A 17,347-nucleotide genomic window follows, 5' to 3' on the forward strand; every position below is an offset into this window, starting at 1 on the left:
GGAATGTCCCTTCAGGATCTTAGACGCGCACAACAGACACCACATTGCAGACACACATGCACTAGATGCAGCAGAACAACAGTAAAAGCCCCTGCTCTTCTGAACACACTGGGGCGGCGGTGAGAAATTGGTTGGCCCTCCAGCCTCCAGCCCCGCCCTCACCCCGCCCTGGCCATGGTCTGCCTTTCTCTACTGAGGACTTTCTCTGTTGCTGTGCCCGCCACCCTTTACCCGTGACTGAGGAAAGCTGGTCTGCACGTCTCTCAGGGTCCGTGCCCCTCAGGTTAGCTCACTCGGGTTTCGTGCCAGCTCTCCGCTTCCTCATGCGCTGAAGCGTCCAGAGTGACGACAGCTCGACACCCTCCCGTTACCCGGCCCTGTCTTCACTGTCTCGTTCTGCACCGCCTCCCTGTACCTCCCAAATGGGCACTCCTAACTCGAGTCTGCCTCAGGATCGGGTGGGGCCTGCTTCTGGAGAGCGCAAACTGAGACGGGCCCTGTAATTTCCCTTTAAGCACCTTCTTATCGTCTTGATATGAGCATCTTACAACCACCCTGAAAACTGGGGAGCCCTTTCCCTCTGTGAACATGTCAGCCCGTTTCCTTCATCAGGCCGTTCCCCCGCATTCGACCTAACGAGTTAGCGTCGCGTTAACCGAAAGGCCGGCACGCGCAGCTCACTCCGCCCCGTGGCTCCAGCCCTTCGCAGCAGACGGGCTCAGCGCCCTCCCATGCCCGACCTACACCCGCCCGCTGGCGTCGCCAGTGCCACCTAACACTGCCGGCCTGGGAGCGTCCCAGGGGAAAGGGTGGTCACTGCAGCGCCCCGCCGTGTGGCGCCCGCACTCCTGCTGGGGGCCGCCCCGTGCCCTAGCGGTAGGAAAGCCCACAGAGCCTGCGGGCCTCTCCTGCTGCTCACCAAGGGGCCTCACCTCGAGCCCGCGTATTGGATCGCGATCACGTTCTCCACAGAAGGAGCGTGGGCGTTTTTCTTTAATGGAAAAGTGTGTGGTTAATTCAATACATTCTTTTTTTTCAAATGAGGTTTTACTAATCACACAAGTAAAGGCTGATTTATCAATTTTCATAGACTGTAAATGAAGCAAAGTCTTTAAAAACAAAATAAAGGCCTTTGGATCTATTATCCACTTACCTAGAATTTTCATATTTCTTTTCACATAAAAGTACCAAGTCTGGATTTCAACCTCTGAGGGGAAGTGAAGTTTCTATTCATGGTATTTGAGGGTCCCATAATTTTTTTTTCTCTAAAACATTTTAAAAGTTAGAACTTAACATGTGGTTATACTTGTATTATCATTAATATGTCTTTTTACTACTTTTTAAAAGTTACTGCTTAATTCATTTTAATGGCCCTTGTTAATTTAAAATATCTCAATTGAATTATCAAAAGGCAAATTATGCAAAATCAAATAAAAAGCATTTTGTCACCTATGAGCAGTTGTTTGCCTTTACACTGGCACCAAATGGAGAGAAATCATTTTATTATTTAAGGCTACTCAATTTCATATCAGCAGTAAGAAATTCCATCGTTATAGGACTCACTCCAGCTTGAATTGTTGGTAAGAATATTCCATTGATCTATGAAATGGAAATTTGCTTAATAGGAAAACCATCTTTAGATACAACCCCTAAGCCCAAGAGAACCCCCAAACAGAAGAAAGTAGAGACTGTAAACTCTGACTCGGACTCTGAATTTGGCGTTCCAAAGAAGACAACAGCACCCAAAGGTGAGGATTATCTTTGTATAACCCTCTAGCATATTCCACGTGGCAAGTGTTTAGTCTCTTCTACTCACTGAATTTAGAGATGACTGGGTACCTATTTTATTTTAAATTGCTTCACTCCTCGGTAAGCAAATGTTCTAAGTATCAGTGCTGAATTAGAGTCCAAAGGAAATACAGCAATTTAGTCCACTTTGTTTACAAATCAAGAAACTGAGACTCAAAGAGGTTAAGTTAAGTCAGCAACTTGCATACCAAAGAATGGTTCAGAGACCCCCTGCAGCGGACTCCCTGGAAGTGGTTGGTTATAAAAGGCAGTGGGGGTCGTCATTAAAGTGTGAGACTCCTTGGCGGAGGCTGGAGCGGGACTCTTAGGCCAGAGCCTCGTCCTGCTCCGGGAGCTGAGACAGCTGTCCCCAGGGCCCCCGCAAGGGCACAGCACCCGTTCCTCTCCCTGCTGTCTCCTCTTCGCCTCCGGAATCTACGGAGTCCTTCAAGATGCTTAAAAAAGTATGTAAGACATGATTTCTCTAAGGGTAGCTGTTCAGTCTTTCGTCCAACTGATAGATACTATCATCAACGTGTTTATTGCTTAAAGCGGTGGTTGGGATAAGGAGATACAGACCTACAGGGGGCCGAAGGGGCAGAAAAGAAACATAGTGACTAGGGAGGTTGGTACTTAGGCTGTGCATGGTTTGAAACCTTTGTAAATTCAGTAGTGCCATCTCATTGATTCATTTGATCAAGTATGACATCCCAAGACCATTTAGGCTATCTTTTCTTACTAGTACAATCAGTTAGTCATAGCTCTTAAAGTTTAAGAAATTTAGAATTGCAGTTTACTTCCTTTTTCCCTTTCTCTGGCATCACTGTAGGATGGAGGACGTTTGGTGACCACTTACGTGTTACCTTCTCCGTTTCCTCCAATGATGAGCATGCGAGATTAGGTAGATGAAAAAAAAAAAACAGGCTGCATGGGGTGATTCTAGTCTGAGAAGGAGTATGGATTTGACAGATGATCTCGTGATTAATACTGGGGAATTTAGTTTAGGGCTGTGCTACTTAAAATGGGATATGCAACTGGCTGTTACTGCTGTGTGGCAGGAGAAGTTACAGTAAGCATCCAGACCTTTGCAGTCTGTGCTAATAAGAAAGTATGTCTTACTTTTCTAGTAATTCATGCTATATTTTTAGAAGTATTGGTCTATGACAAATTAGAAACTAATTTTTTTCATCGCATACAATTTAACAAATTCTCTTCTAAGAGATTTTCTTTTCAGGCCAAGTACCACCTGTGCAAAATGCAAAGGTTTCTTTTATGCATTAGGGGTTTGGTCATTAAAGTTTGTCACCAGCACTTTCCAACTAATTTAAATGTATTGGTGAAATACTCCTTAGTCATGTCAACCCCAGAACTGAAATGGTGCTGACACACTTTCTATGTTAATCATAGTAAGAGATCAGGATTGCAGTACCAACTGGGCATGCCAAAGAAGTAAAAGTAATAATGCTTTGACACTTTTTATGTTGCACTTATTAACCTTGGGAGAAAAACCCCTTTGTATCATTTTAAGGTAAAGGCCGAGGGGCAAAGAAGAGGAAAGCATCTGGCTCTGAAAACGAAGGTGATTATAACCCTGGCAGGAAAACCTCTAAAACAACAAGCAAGGTAATTAGAAGCATCTTTTTAATAATGCACAGTTTTAAGAATGTCATGTAACTGGCTTAGTTCGCTTGTTACTGTAATGTCTTGTAACAGATTTAAACCTAGCATCTCTTATCCATAGGTGGCTTGTATATGGTTAAAAAATTATCCACGTGTAAAATTTATATAATCAGGACCACCTCTTGGATAAAGCGCGGCATAAATTAGCCTGCTTGAGTCTTCCACATCCTGCAGTGGCAGAAGTTACACGCTACCCTAAAATATTACTTTCCAGACCAAATAAAGGCTATTTCTTTTGAACTTGGATTTATTTGACCAGGACTGATTTGATTCTTTTTAACTTGAATTCATTTGACTGTGGCTAATTTTCCCAATTTGTCTGACCCTTCTCCAGCAGTACACTATCTCTTTAAGGTAAATTAATAACATCAAGTGCCACCCTTTTCTCTCTCTCCCCCTTCTTTTTAAAACTTAAAAACACGAACAGATGACTTTAGCTCCGTGGTGCTCTCCACACTGACCTTTTCCATCCAGTCATCTGCTGTGACTGGGGCCCATCCTGGTGACTCTCCTCTGCCTTTTATAAACGCTTGCTGCCTGCACTACATACTGTCCATCAGTCTTGTTTTCCTCTTATGAATTGACAGGTACTTACCAGTAAGACAGCTTGAATTGTACCTCATCTGTGCGTTGTGCAGATTTGCTGGGTAACATAAGAAGTTTAGAAAGAAAGAAGTAATGGTGGCATTATGAGATCACCAAGGTGGCAAATTATACTTAATCCTCCTCTTCCCTTCATGAAAATGATTAGGTAACTGGCTTCACACTTAAGTTAGCATTACAGTTCTGCTTTTAAAAGAACCACTGTTTGTAGTATTTCCCAAATATAAGTGAAGTGTAAGGAATAATAATTTTTAACACTAGTTTTTTTTTTTTTCCCTAACTTTGGGGTTTTAAATCTCTTTTTAAAAAAAATGTCTAGAAACCGAAGAAAACATCTTTCGATCAGGATTCAGATGTGGACATCTTCCCCCCAGACTTCACTTCTGAACCACCTTCTCTGCCACGGACCGGTCGGGCTAGGAAAGAAGTAAAATATTTTGCAGAGTCTGATGAAGAAGATGATGTCGATTTTGTGATGTTTAATTAGGTGCCCACAGAGCACGGAAAACAATTTTCAGCAGATAACTAACTAACTTGTGTTGTCCCTTTTGTCTTTTCTGTCTCAGACTTTTGTACATCTGGCTTATTTTAATGTGACGATGTAATTGATGGTTTTTTATTATTGTGGTAGGCCTTTTAACAAACAAACATTTTGTTCTTACACATACAGTTTTATGCTCTTTTTTACTCATTGAAATGTCATGTACTGTCTGATTGGCTTGTAGAATTGTTATAGACTGTTGTGCATTAGCACAGATTTTAATTGTCATGATTGATTGCAGACTACAGACCTGCTTTTTGAAATGAAATTTAAACATTAAAAATGGAACTGTGTTCTCTGTCTCTTTTTACTGAAGATGAACGTGCAGTAAAAGCTCTCATACGCCTTTAAAATAAATATATTTTATTCTTTGCCAGGAGACTCCATGGAAAAAGGTAAACAGTATATGAACATAGAAAGCATTGTTAAACAATTTCAATGTACAAACAGAGCCAGTGAAAGTACATCACAGACTTGCTAATAATATATCAAAAAAAAACACAAAACTTTTTTTCTACTAGTGCTTAAATGAGAACTAAGAAACTGACACTTGGATCTGTTAACCACTCCACCCCAGCCTCCACTCTGTTCATAGTGATTGATTGAACCAGGCCAGAGGACGCAGATTCTCTGCCGGTGACTTTGGGAGGCAACGCAAAACCGCCCAGTATCAAGCAGGAATCAGGAAGGATACAGAGTTAGTTAGTTACACGGTGCAGGTGATAGATCAGCCCATCATTATCCCATGAAACCTCCCTAATGGCTTGTGAATAGGTAAACAAAAACTTTTATTAACACTGAAAAGTGTTTCTGCCTTGGAGGCTATCATTACTGTAAAAATGTATCATCTTTTTAAAAAAATTGTGTAGTTATGTCATTAAACAAGTAATAAACCACTTTTAATTTAAAGTGACATCCACAATTGAACAAATGACATTTGATACCTGAAGTGGCAGTTACACTGATACAGAATTCTCTTCTGCTAGTGCAATGACTTTGTTGTACACTTCACTGGGCAACATGAAAGAAAAGATGCGGTCTGAGAGCATCCAGAGAGCGAGGACAAGCTTCTACACTAACTAAAGTAGAACACCTTTTGCCTTATCTTGCCACACTGTACGACAGTCCCATTTCCTTACCTCGATGTCTTGATCTGCGAAGGCAAGACAGTTATCTTTTTGACCCTTTCTTAACTGGACATGTACAGTAATCTGTTCCATAACCTTGGTGTCTTGGTTATTTGGAGTATGCAAGACAAAAGGAAAGCACCAAACGTATAGGAGAGAAAGAACAGAGCCATACTTCTGTATGTACAGAGTCTTCAGAAACTTAACCAGGGGTAAATCATTTTGACTGGGTCTTTGCCATGCAATCTTGAGTGTTCAAAGAGGAGAACAGAAGCCTTTAACTGGTTTTCGGTTGCATGAAATGGCTGATTGATTTTTAGAATTTAAAAAGTTTGTACTTCTAGGTAAGTCAGACAGTGAGGGGTACATATTGATACATATGAAAACTTCTTGGTCCTTCTTGAGTTTGAATACATTTTCAGTCCAAAAACTAAGCAGCAGTAAAAATGTTTTTTCCTTGCATTTTCAATCCCAGGAGTGCAGGTACTGGGGAATGTTTGAAGTAGCTAGAAAGTGTCTTTTATTGCAGCAGTGGTGACTGACCGACACCGCTGTTCTCCACGGAGCCGGGCGAGGCGCTGGGACTGTGCTCTGCTGTGTTCCCACTTGAGCTTGGGGTCAAGGGCTCATGTCCTTCAGAATTCTCCAGCATTTCCTGAATGAGAGGGGGCATCGAGCCGGGAATTTCCATTTTCAAGGTAATTACACGTTCTGCACCTTTTCGAAAGAGATCATAGAAATCTGGTAGAGATACGGAGTCAAGGTGATAACCAGGGATCAATTTTCATCTACTTTCACAAGGGTGGGTGAAAACCGTGCTACCAGGGCCTCCCAGAGGCTCTCCTAATTTGACACCATTAAAACGTTTCCACTTCATCTGCAGAAGAGCAGCAGAGATAGGATGACATACTTAAATGTGACAACTCCACACCTCTGTCAGTTTTGGGAAACAGTATCATTATATATTTACTCGACAAATTTACAAAGAGAAGCTCCCGGTAAGAGACCAGAAAGAGTATATCTTGAAGAGAGTGAAAGGAGAGCAGTTCCCCACAAGTGCAGGCAGGGACCTGAGAAACAGACGTGTGGCGAACGAGATCACCCGCTCGATGTAGCACCGCGCTGCCCAGGAGGGCGGCCACTAGGTACACGCGAGTGTTTACACCCGCTAGGTTAAGTCCCGAAGGAAAAGCGGGCCTCGGCCGCCTCAGCCCCACCTCAAGGGCCTGAGAGCCACGTGTGGCTGGCGGCCGCTGGACGATGCGGGTTGCAGATCGCGTCCGCTCCGTTAGCGCTGTCCAGCTAGGTACAGGGAGGGGCGGTGTGAAGTTCCACAGCCTCGCGGATTTAAAATCAGAGACGGAGGGGACATGGGGATATATGTATATGCAGAGCTGATTCACTCTGTTATACAGCAGCAACTAACACACCACTGTAAAGCAATTATACTCCAATAAAAATGTTAAAAAATAAAATAAATCAGAGACGTCACAGTGACTGACAGTGGTCAAGACTGGTGACCTGTACACTTAATCCCAGGCTAGGGATGAACTCGGGGTCTCATGGACTCCTAGAAGGAGCTCAGGGCTCAGGAATTGAAACCCCTAATCAAACACGTTCACTGTGCTTCTAGGCACTTCCTGAAATGTCGAGTTTGTTCCCTGGCTCACCAGGCCTTCAGGGAAGGGGAGTGACAACAGCACGTCTGCTCCAGGGACGCTGCTGAGCCTTCTCGGTAGGAAAGCCCTGCTCTCACACTCAGCTGCCGTGTGGCTCCAGGCACTTCTGTAATTGCTCCAGTTGCCATATTAGCTGGAAATCACTAGGCAAAAAATAGTTACACCTCTCAGGAAGGCAAGAATCCCTTTGCTTAGAGGTGCAGAAGTTAAATCTGCCTACACACTGAGAGAACAACGGCTAGACTGATGGAGAGAGATGCATAACCAGTCACGGTCACCCTAAGCACTACTCATTTTTTCTTGAGGTTTGGGTGTTCAGGAAAAACTGGAATCAAGTTTACACAAACCAGAGCACGTATGGAAAGCTGGAATGAAATGTACAAAACGAGAAAATTAAAATGCCGGTTATATAGTATGCTCTCTTGGAAACAGTTTTTCTGATCACTCAGTCATCTGAATTTTAAAGCTTTCCTAATCTACTGAGATCACTGAGTAGGGTAAGACTTGAGGTTTTACTGTCTTTAAGGGCAGGTACTATTTAATTCCTTTCGATTCCAATGAGAAATGAATTCCAGAATAATAGCAAAAAGGCAGCTGCTATCAAACATCCAGTACTATCAAACATGGCAGTACTATCAAACCCCTCAATTAAAACACGGGGTTTTAAAAAGCAATACACCGTGGTCAGGACCGCAAGTCCACCTGGTGGGTGAGGGCAGTGTGGCGGACGTACCTTTAGCACTGATGCTGCGGAGATCTGTGATTTTCATGAGGATCTTTGGAAACATGTGAGGCTTGCTGGGTCGTCTCTTTCTGATATAAATTTTTAGTGCTTCCAGCAATGGTTCTTGTAGCTTATCTACTTTTGTTGGTTCCTCAAGGTCCTGACGGTCTAGATTCCAGGAGGAAGGTATTAAACAATTAGTATCAGGTACACATTTGCAGGCTAGACTTTCTGCCCAGTTCCCCTCCCTCCTTGGTTCCACTATATCGTAACCTTATTAATTTGATGACTCAATCACATAAACAGATCTGAAGATGTGTGCAACTGCCTTAAGCAGTGATACTTGAAAATGATTGTCCACAGTTTGAAGGCTGGTTGCTTTTGTCCCCAGCGGAGAATTACTTCTCATGACCAGGAGGTGTCACTACTGAACTGAGTTAAAGGAAACCTTGAGCAGGATGGTTAAGAAGGCAAGGCCAATCAGCCCCCTAATTGATGCCAGTAACTCGTTAACCACGCACGGTTCGGCCTCCCGTGAGCCAGGAGGGGCCACTGCAAAGAAGAACCATGTTTCACCCCAGCCCTCCCAAGGATGGTAGGGGCCGACACAGTGACTTGTGATCTCAGCCCCTGAAGAGCAAGCAGCACATGCAAGTTCCTGGCCCATCCTAAAAATGTCCCGGGGCAACTTATGTTACAACAGTCTGATCCTACCTTTAAAAAGGCACCTGTGGTAACTGGAGAAATAGCATTTTGGGATTTCAGAGCAGGAAAACCCCAAATGCCTTTATTTAACTGATAAAAATATGGAAAAATGCAACAAACTCTAAGCATGCATGCCTGGCTTTATCCACACGTCCTTTTCCATGCAAAACAACTCCAAAGAGGAGATGAGGAATTTCCCATAAATCACAAGCGTGAGCTGCTCTTGAGAGTCTTGAGGACTCTCACGAGGGTTTTCTGGGTGGCGGTACCTCCACAGATCAAGCAGATGGCGCTGAGAAGGCCTGTCTCCGTGTCGTCCATCTCCAGAGGCAGAAGCTGGCCGGCGAAGGTGAACACGAGGTCGGTCAGGGGGCCGAACCCGGCGTTGTGCATCTGGGTTCGATTCAGGGTCAGGCCGTCCGAAAACGTCATGGTGTCTTGCTCTGGGGTATACCTGGTGCAGATTCTCAGAATCTGGAAGAAAACAACCACGTCTGCATCATCAAAGCGAGCCTGGCCCGGCGGCCTCCATCGGATCAGGGCAGGAAATCACGGGAAGATTTCCGAGGAGCTCTGGCAGCACACGAGTCTCTGCCCACCCCCCTCCTTGGGGGTGAACGTCTGTTCCAGCTCTTCCCTCAAAAGACCACAGAAGTCAAAACATGGCTAAAGTTCTTTAGGGAATAATAAATAGGACACAGAATTTGAGAAATATCTGTTTATGCTAAAAGTAATTCATCTGACTCAAATAAACATTTACTGAGTACCTACTTATGTCCCAGGCACTGTGCCAGGTGCTTATAAAAAGAGGAAGAAGATTCTATTCTTTTTTTTTTTTTTTTTTTAAAGAGCTTACAGTCTACCAAAAAAGAAAGCCACTATTTACCACTTATTAAATGCCTGGTGTATATCAAGTGTTACACGTGCTCTCCATTCAAACTTCTGAAGAACTCGGTGAGGTGAATACGTTTCTTATTTTATAGACGAGGGGCCGGAGGCTCAGAAAGGCTAGGCCGGGTGCCCAGCGCCACACAGCTGAGACGTGGCTGACTCTGATGTATTCCAAGTGGGACTCCCGCTGGGACGCCCCTGATCATGCAGCCCCAGACGACGGTGACCCACAGAGCAGGAGTGGAACAAGCAAGGTGCCACGGCGCTGGCAGGGGGGGAGCTTGGGCACAGCCGGCAGGAAGCCACGGGCAGGTCCACGGACAGGAGGTGGCCTGTCAGCTCAGCCCGGAAGTCTGGTGGGTTTCTCTGGAAAAGCGGCCTGGGCCTCCTGCCACATCTGCCAGCCCCGCCCGACACGCCCTCGGTCTGTAACCCTGCGGCCCGCGGTCACCGCAACGCCCGCCCACCCAACCCCCAGTGCCCGTCAGGGCTCTGCGCACCCGCAGCGCTGATCCCCCCAGAGCCGATCCCCCCAGAGCCGCAGCGCTGCACCAACCGGGCCTCCACGCTGGACTCTCCCTCACAGGAGGCCTCAGAGCTGCCGAACAAGTTAACCCCGCCTGGACCCAGCAGGCTGGGGGAGCTGGGAATTTCTCCCAGATGCTCATGTGACTGGGTGTGGTCCCCACGGACGTCAGCCTAGAGGACACTGCCACCAGGGGCTCCGGGCCCTTCCTGTCCCATGGCGTGGCAGAGGGCCGGCCCCTGAGAACGCCCGTGCCCGCTCCCCGTGATCCCACCAGGGCTCCCGAAAGGAGAACTTCTGCCGAATCTTGCATCGTCTCAGGGAAGTGCCGGGGGTTTGGGGCAAGGACGCTTCCGGTGGGGAAGCCCTTGCAATCTGATGGGCAACGTGGGTGCAGGAGCCTCACGGCCACTGGACCACAGCAACCAGGGAGGGGCCGGGCCGCTGCAGGGAAGGGCCAGATGCTCCCGCGCCGTGGCTCTGTGTCCCCCCAATCCCAGGAAGACGCAGACAGGCAGGACTCCAGCGTGGACGCCCCGTGGAGGGAGGCCGTGGCGGCCCTGCTGATGAGAAGGTCTGCTGCCGCGCCTTCCCGGTCAGAAGACGTCTGAGAGCAGCAGATGGCCATGAGCACGCCCCACCTGGTGCAGCAGCAGCTGACACGGGGCAGATCGCCGACCACACGGGGCCGTGCCTAGTGCTTCTAACCACGACGTAACTTCTGTGTCAACCCACGAGGCAGACGCTACTGCCACCCCATCCTACAGGCAGGGCACAAACCCCAGCAGCTTGTCCTGGGTCACGTGAGTCCCAGGCGGCATCGCGTGCTTCGGGCCTGTGCTCTCCACCTCTGCTCCCGGCAGCCAGCCTCGGGGCTCCTCAGGCCACCACCCAAGCCCAGGTGTCCCTCTCGGGGAGGTGACCGCTGGCCCTGCCGAGGGCCTCCTGCAGCTCCCAGCCCGGGGGTGGGGGGGCTCTTCACAGGACCTACCAGGCTTGCAGCGGCGCGCGCCCAGCGGCCTGGAAAGAACGTTGCACAGCCTTCGCGTTCCGTGGGAGGGGCTTGGGCGGAACCAGGATCTGCGCTCAGGCTTCGCGTGCCCAGCGCGTGGCCCGTGGCAGCCCAGGCGTGAATGCGCGTGGTTATCAAAGCACCACAGAGACTCCTTCCCTGGAGGGGACCACCTGCACCTCTCGGACACTTGTCCAGGGACGCCCCCTGCCGGGCTCAGTCGTTCCCTCTGGGTCCCTCTGGCCGGCCTGTGACCCTTCACCTTGGTGGCCGACGGGGCCTGAAGCCACGCCAGTGTCAGAGCAGCAGAGGGACCCGGACGTCGTCGGGCACGAGCCTTCGCTCCCTCGGAGGCCCGAGAGCACACGCGTGACCACACGCGTGACGGTGCCGGCAGAGACTCCTAACCCCCGGCCCAAGGTCCCTCAGCGCCTGGAGAGGCGCCAGAAGCATGGCCTTGGCGGGAGTCACCGCGTGCTCGGCGTTTAGGGGCTCGGAACCTCTACACATGCTTCCAGGTTGGATCAAACAGGCAGCTAATCTCTGCAGTTTCGGGCACGAGCGCCGCGCCCGCCGGGGTGGAAGAGCCGGGTCTGGGGGTGAGGCGACTGCGAGCCGCCCGCGGCTCCCCCGAAACCCGAGCCCAGACGGCAGCGCACGCGGCACCCACTCCACGTGGCAGGGCTTTCCTCCTCACAAGCTGATAAATACGTGGACTCTGATGAAGCAGTGAAACCCCGTCCTGTTGCGCCCCTCGCCCTACAAAGTTCAAAGCCAACACCAGGCATAAACGGGCATCCAGCGGGGAGGGCCTGGGGCTGGGCCAGGCCGCCCGGGGGACAAACCCCGGAGCTCCGGCTTGTCACACTAAAGGCAAACGCCAGCAGCCGCTGCCAAGCGCTGCTCCAGGAAAAACCGCCCTTCGTTTGAAAGGAGGGGGTTTGGTCTGGGAGGTGGAGCACGCGGGCCCCACGAGGTGCGTAAAAACAGGCCCAGCCAGGTCGACCCTCCAAAGGAGGGGCGTGGCGGACACACAGAGCCCGCTGATGGGCAAGGCTGACCCTCCTCAGGGCACGACGCCCCTCCCCCGCCCCCAGGGACGCCGAGGGTCGCCCACTGCCTGCCGGGGCCGCGGACCAGGGGGCCGCGGGCCTGAGCACGGGGCGCGGGGCGCAGGGGCCCCGTCCGCTTCTGTCCTGCCGCCTCGGCAGCCGGACCCGCCGCTCAGCACGGTCACCAGGGCGCCTGGGCCTCGCAGCCGTCCCCCGGGCGAGCGGTCCTCTCCGGGCCCCGGGACCGCCCCTTCTCCCCGCGGCCCCGCCCCGCCCGCAGCAAAGCCTGTGCGCGGGCCGCTCCCTCGGCTTTCACGCTTCCCCGCTGGCCTGCATGCAGGGGACTCTTCTATTCAGGGCTCAGCTCAACGTCACCTCGTCAGGGAGCAGGGAACACGTGTCCTAAAAACCATTACTTTGTATCACTCCACCCCATTTTTTTCGAAATAGGAAATACAGTGGTTTAAAAATTGAGGCACAGAGCTTCCCTGGTGGCGCAGTGGTTGAGAATCTGCCTGCCAATGCAGGGGACACGGGTTCGAGCCCTGGTCTGGGAAGATCCCACATGCCGCAGAGCGACTAAGCCCGTGAGCCACAACTACTGAGCCTGCGCGTCTGGAGCCTGTGCTCCACAACAAGAGAGGCCGCGATAGTGAGAGGCCCGCGCACCGCGATGAAGAGTGGCCCCCGCTTGCCACAACTAGAGAAAGCCCTCGCACAGAAACGAAGACCCAACACAGCCAAAAATAAATAAATAAATAAAACACATTTAAAAACAAACAAACAAAACTTGAGACACAACACGCGTGGTGGTTTTGAAACATTCTCTGCTCGTACTCCCTCTGGGGAGCAGAGCTTCAGTCTCCTCCCCTGGAGACGGGGCTGGACCAGCACTTGACCCGCAGGCAGGATGCAGGGCACTGAGGGCAGGTCACAAGGCCACGGGAGGCATGGCCCCGCTTGCCTGCTCTCCCCAATCTCCTGTCCTGGGGAGGCTGGCTGATGTGTCACTGGGACATGCACGTAGCCCCCGGGGAGGTCCATGCGGCCGGGAGCCTGGTCCTCTGGTCAACAGTGGCACCAGCCTGCCGGGCAGGTGTGCTGAGCCGGCCCAGAAGCAGCCCATCTAGCCCCAGTCAGGCCTTCAGATGAGGCGGCCCGCAATGTCGCCACGGCAACCCTGGAAAGCCCCTGGCAGACCCACCCGGCTCGTGGCCGGCAAGGACCTGTGTAACACTGTTCTAAGTGGCTCAGTTTGGGGCAGCCTGCTACACAGCAATAGGTCACTAACACAACGTACTTGCTGCAGGTCGTGTGCACAGCCTGACACACACACAACTGGATGCATTCCCCAAGTGGGTGCCGGCGTGAGCACCACCAGATCATGGCACCCACAGTTCTGGTGTCCACAGGCACCCTTGGCCTTTCCCGATGAACCCTCCTCCCCAAGAGGCACCATTATCTTAACTTGTGTTCCTATCAATTAGTTCCGCCTGAACTTGAACTTTGGGTGAATTGAATCACAGTCTAGTCTGGTTTCTGTTCCCTCCACGTGGCGGCTGGGAGATTCCCCGTGCTGGCTCGTGGGGCAGGCACCTTTTTCATTGCTGTGTGATATTCCACAACCGATCCCTCGCCCTTCTTTACGTTCCTCATAGCAGCTTTGTTCTCTGAGCTTATGGATCCCCCCTCCCCCCCGCCAGGAGATGAGCTTCTAGCAGGAGACTGGTCTTTATCTGTCCTGCCCCTTGCTGTTTCCTTGGCACCTAAGGCAGAGTGGTCCACACAGCAGGTGATACTTTACCCATTTATTAAGGAAATCCCCTGAAAGGGGCTTACACAATCCAGAGATTTCTAAATTTTTCAGCAAAGGAGAAAACTCCAGTTGCTCACCGATCTTGTTCTCTTTACTAACTGTGTTTGGCAATTTGGGGGCAGGTCCTGATCTGATTTGACTGTTTATCCTCCAGTGCTTGTGGGAATGTTGATGTGCCATAATAATAGCAACTACATACACAGAGCTGTGCCTGGTCGTCTTCCCCGGCAGTACGTGTACCTGCAGCAATGACCACATGGGAACAAAGTGTCTCCACAGGGGACCTGCCATCAGCCTGCCATTCCTGAGAAGGAAACGCATGTGCTGGGAGCACAAGTCTCCTCGCTGTACAGCTTCTGAGATCACTGCTCAGGGAGCCACTGCTTACATGTTACGGGAAGTATGCTGACTTAAATTTAACAATAAATACATTGCTAAAGCCCAGGTTCCTGGCCGCTGGCTTGGCCCTGCGGCTCCCCGCCTGGCCCCTGTGCCTGAGCAGTTATTTAAGAGTTGGCTGGAGACAAGATGGTGGAGTAGAAGGATCTGAGCTCACCTCCTCTCATGAAAACTCCAAAATCACAACTAACTGCTGAACAACCAGTTACAAACCCATTGACCAAACAGACTGGAAACTACCAAAAAAAGATATTCTACACCCAGAGACAGAAGAAACCACAACGAGACAGTAGGAGGGGCACTTTCACGATATAATCAACTCCCATAACTGTTGGGGGGGGGGCGACACACAAACTGGAAAATAATTATTTCGCAGAGGTTCTCCCAGAGGAGTGAGGGTTCTGAGCCCCATGTCAGGCTCCCCAGCCTGGGCGTCCAGCATGAGGAGGAGGAGCCCCAGAGCATCTGGCTTTCAAGGCCAGTGGGGCTTGAGTGCAGGAGTTCCACAGGACTGGGGGAAACAGTGACTCCACTCTTGGAGGGCGCACACAAGGCTTCACGTGCACTAGGACCCAGGGCAAAGCAGTGCCTCCGTAAGAGCCTGGATCAGACCGACCTGCAGGTCTTGGAGGGGTCTCTTGAGGAGGAGGGGGTCGGGTGTGGCTCAGTGTGGGGAAAAGGACACTGGTGACAGAGGTACTGGGACTATTCATCAGCGTGAGCGCTCCTGGAGGCCGCCATTTTGGCAGAGACCTGGCCCCACCCAACAGCCTGCAGGTCCAGTGCTGGGACGCCTCAGGCCAGACAACCAGCAGCACAGGAACACAGCCCCACCCATCAGCAGACAGGCTGCCTAAAGTCACCCTGAGCCCACTGACGCCTCTAGACATGCCCCTTGACACGGCCCTGCCCACCGGAGGGACAAGACCCAGCCCCACCCGCCAGAGTGCAGGCACCAGTCCCTCCCACCAGGAAGCCTGCACAAGCCCCTGGACCAACCTTACCCACCAGGGGGCAGACACTAGAAGCAGGAGGAGCTACTATCCTGCAGCCTGAGAAACGGAGAACAAACACAGAAAGTTAGACACAATGAGACGGCAGAGGAATATGTCCCAGACGAGAGAACAAGATAAAACCCCAGAAGAACAACTAAGTGAGGTACAGACAGTTAATCTTCCTGAAAAAGAATTCAGAGTAATGATGGAAAAGATGATCTAAGATCTCAGAACAAAAATGGAGACACAGACTGGTGAGATACAAGAAATGTTTACAAAGAACCAGAAAATTTAAAAAACAAACAGAGATGAACAGTACAATACCAAAATGAAAAATACACTAAGATGAACCAATAGCAGAATGACTGAGGCAGAAGAATGAATAAGTGACCTGGAAAACAGAATAGTGGAAATCACTGCCGTGGAACAGAATAAAGAATGAAAAGAAATGAGGACAGTCTAAGTGACCTCTGGGACAACTTTAAATGTGCCAACATTCACATTATAGGGGTCTCAGAAGGAGAAAAGAGAGAGAAGGGCCTGAAAAAATATTTAAGAGGTAATACCTGAAAACTTCCCTAACACGAGAAAGGAAGCACCCACTCAAGTCCAGGAAGCACAGAGAGTCCCAGGCAGGATAAACCCAAGGAGCAACACACCGAGACACATACTAATCAAACTGACAAAAATTAAAGACAAAGAGAAAATATTAAAAGCAACAAGGGAAAAGCAACAAATAACATACAAGGGAATCCCCATAAGGTTATCACCTGACTTTCCAGCAGAAACTGTGCAGGCCACAAGGGGGGCGGAGGGGCATGATATATTTAAAGTGATGAAAGGGAAAAACCTACAATCAAGAATACTTTACCCAGCAAGGCTCTCATTCAGATTTGATGGAGAAATCAAAAGCTTTACAGACAGGCAAAAGCTAAGAGAACTCAGCACCACCAGACCAGCACTGCAACAAATGCTGAAAGAACTTCTCTAGGCGGAAAAGACCACAACTAGAAACAAGAAAATTAGGAATGGAAAAGCTCATCTGTGTAAAGGCAAACATACAGTAAAGGTAGGAAATCATCCACACACAAATATGATATCAAAACCAGCAATCGTGAGAAGAGAAGAGCACAAATGCAGGATATTGGAAATGCACTGAAATGAAAAGACCAGCAACTTAAAACAATCTTGTTTATATATAGACACTACATTAAAACCTCATGGTAACTGCAAACCGAAAATCTACAACAGATACACACACAAAAAAGAAAAAGGAATCCAAACACAACACTAAAGTTAGTCATCAAATCACAAGAGAACAAAGAGGAAGGGAAGAAAAAAAGACATACAAAAACAAATCCAAAACAAGTAACAAAGTAGCAAAAAGAACATACATATTGTTAATTACCTTAAACATAAACGGATTAAATGCTCCAACCAGAAGACACAGATTGGCTGAATGGTTACAAAAACAAGACCCATATATATACTGTCTACAAAGGCCCACTTCAGATCTAGGGACACATACAGACTGAAAGCGAGGGAATGGAAAAAGGTATTCCATGAGAATGGAAATCAAAAGAAAGCTGGAGTAGCTATACTCATATCAGATAAAACAGACTTTAAAATAAAGACTGTTATGAGAGGGACTTCCCTGGTGGCGCAGTGGTTAAGAGTCCACCTGGCGATGCAGGGGACATGGGTTCGAGCCCTGGTCTGGGAAGATCCCACATGCCACGGAGCAACTAAGCCCGTGCGCCACAACTACTGAGCCTGTACTATAGAGCCCGTGAGCCACAACTACTAACC

General features: G+C 49.4%; 2 protein-coding genes across 8 annotated transcripts in view; one reads left to right on the plus strand and one right to left on the minus strand.

The window, feature by feature from the left end:
* Positions 1-4,905, plus strand: part of TOP2B (DNA topoisomerase II beta) — a 65,529-nt gene extending 60,624 nt beyond the window's left edge. For 2 of the 3 annotated variants that reach the window (XM_036851908.1, XM_036851909.1), the window contains exons 34-36: positions 1,626-1,748; positions 3,317-3,411; positions 4,391-4,905. In XM_036851908.1, the coding sequence (XP_036707803.1) occupies positions 1,626-1,748; positions 3,317-3,411; positions 4,391-4,558 (386 nt within the window). In that variant the 3' untranslated portion in view covers positions 4,559-4,905. The remainder of the gene's footprint in view (positions 1-1,625; positions 1,749-3,316; positions 3,412-4,390) is intronic. The other variant, XM_036851910.1, reaches the window with a different exon arrangement.
* Positions 4,906-5,000: 95 nt separating this feature from the next.
* Positions 5,001-17,347, minus strand: part of RARB (retinoic acid receptor beta) — a 794,130-nt gene continuing 781,783 nt past the window's right edge. For all 5 annotated transcript variants that reach the window (XM_036851911.1, XM_036851915.1, XM_036851914.1 and 2 more), the window contains 3 exons: positions 9,117-9,321; positions 8,152-8,310; positions 5,001-6,456 (listed from right to left, as the gene is read on the minus strand). In XM_036851911.1, coding sequence (XP_036707806.1) covers positions 6,260-6,456; positions 8,152-8,310; positions 9,117-9,321 — 561 coding nt within the window. In that variant the 3' untranslated portion in view covers positions 5,001-6,259. The remainder of the gene's footprint in view (positions 6,457-8,151; positions 8,311-9,116; positions 9,322-17,347) is intronic.

This window comes from Balaenoptera musculus, chromosome 4 (assembly GCF_009873245.2).
Source record: "Balaenoptera musculus isolate JJ_BM4_2016_0621 chromosome 4, mBalMus1.pri.v3, whole genome shotgun sequence".
Taxonomy (NCBI): Eukaryota; Metazoa; Chordata; class Mammalia; order Artiodactyla; family Balaenopteridae; genus Balaenoptera; species Balaenoptera musculus.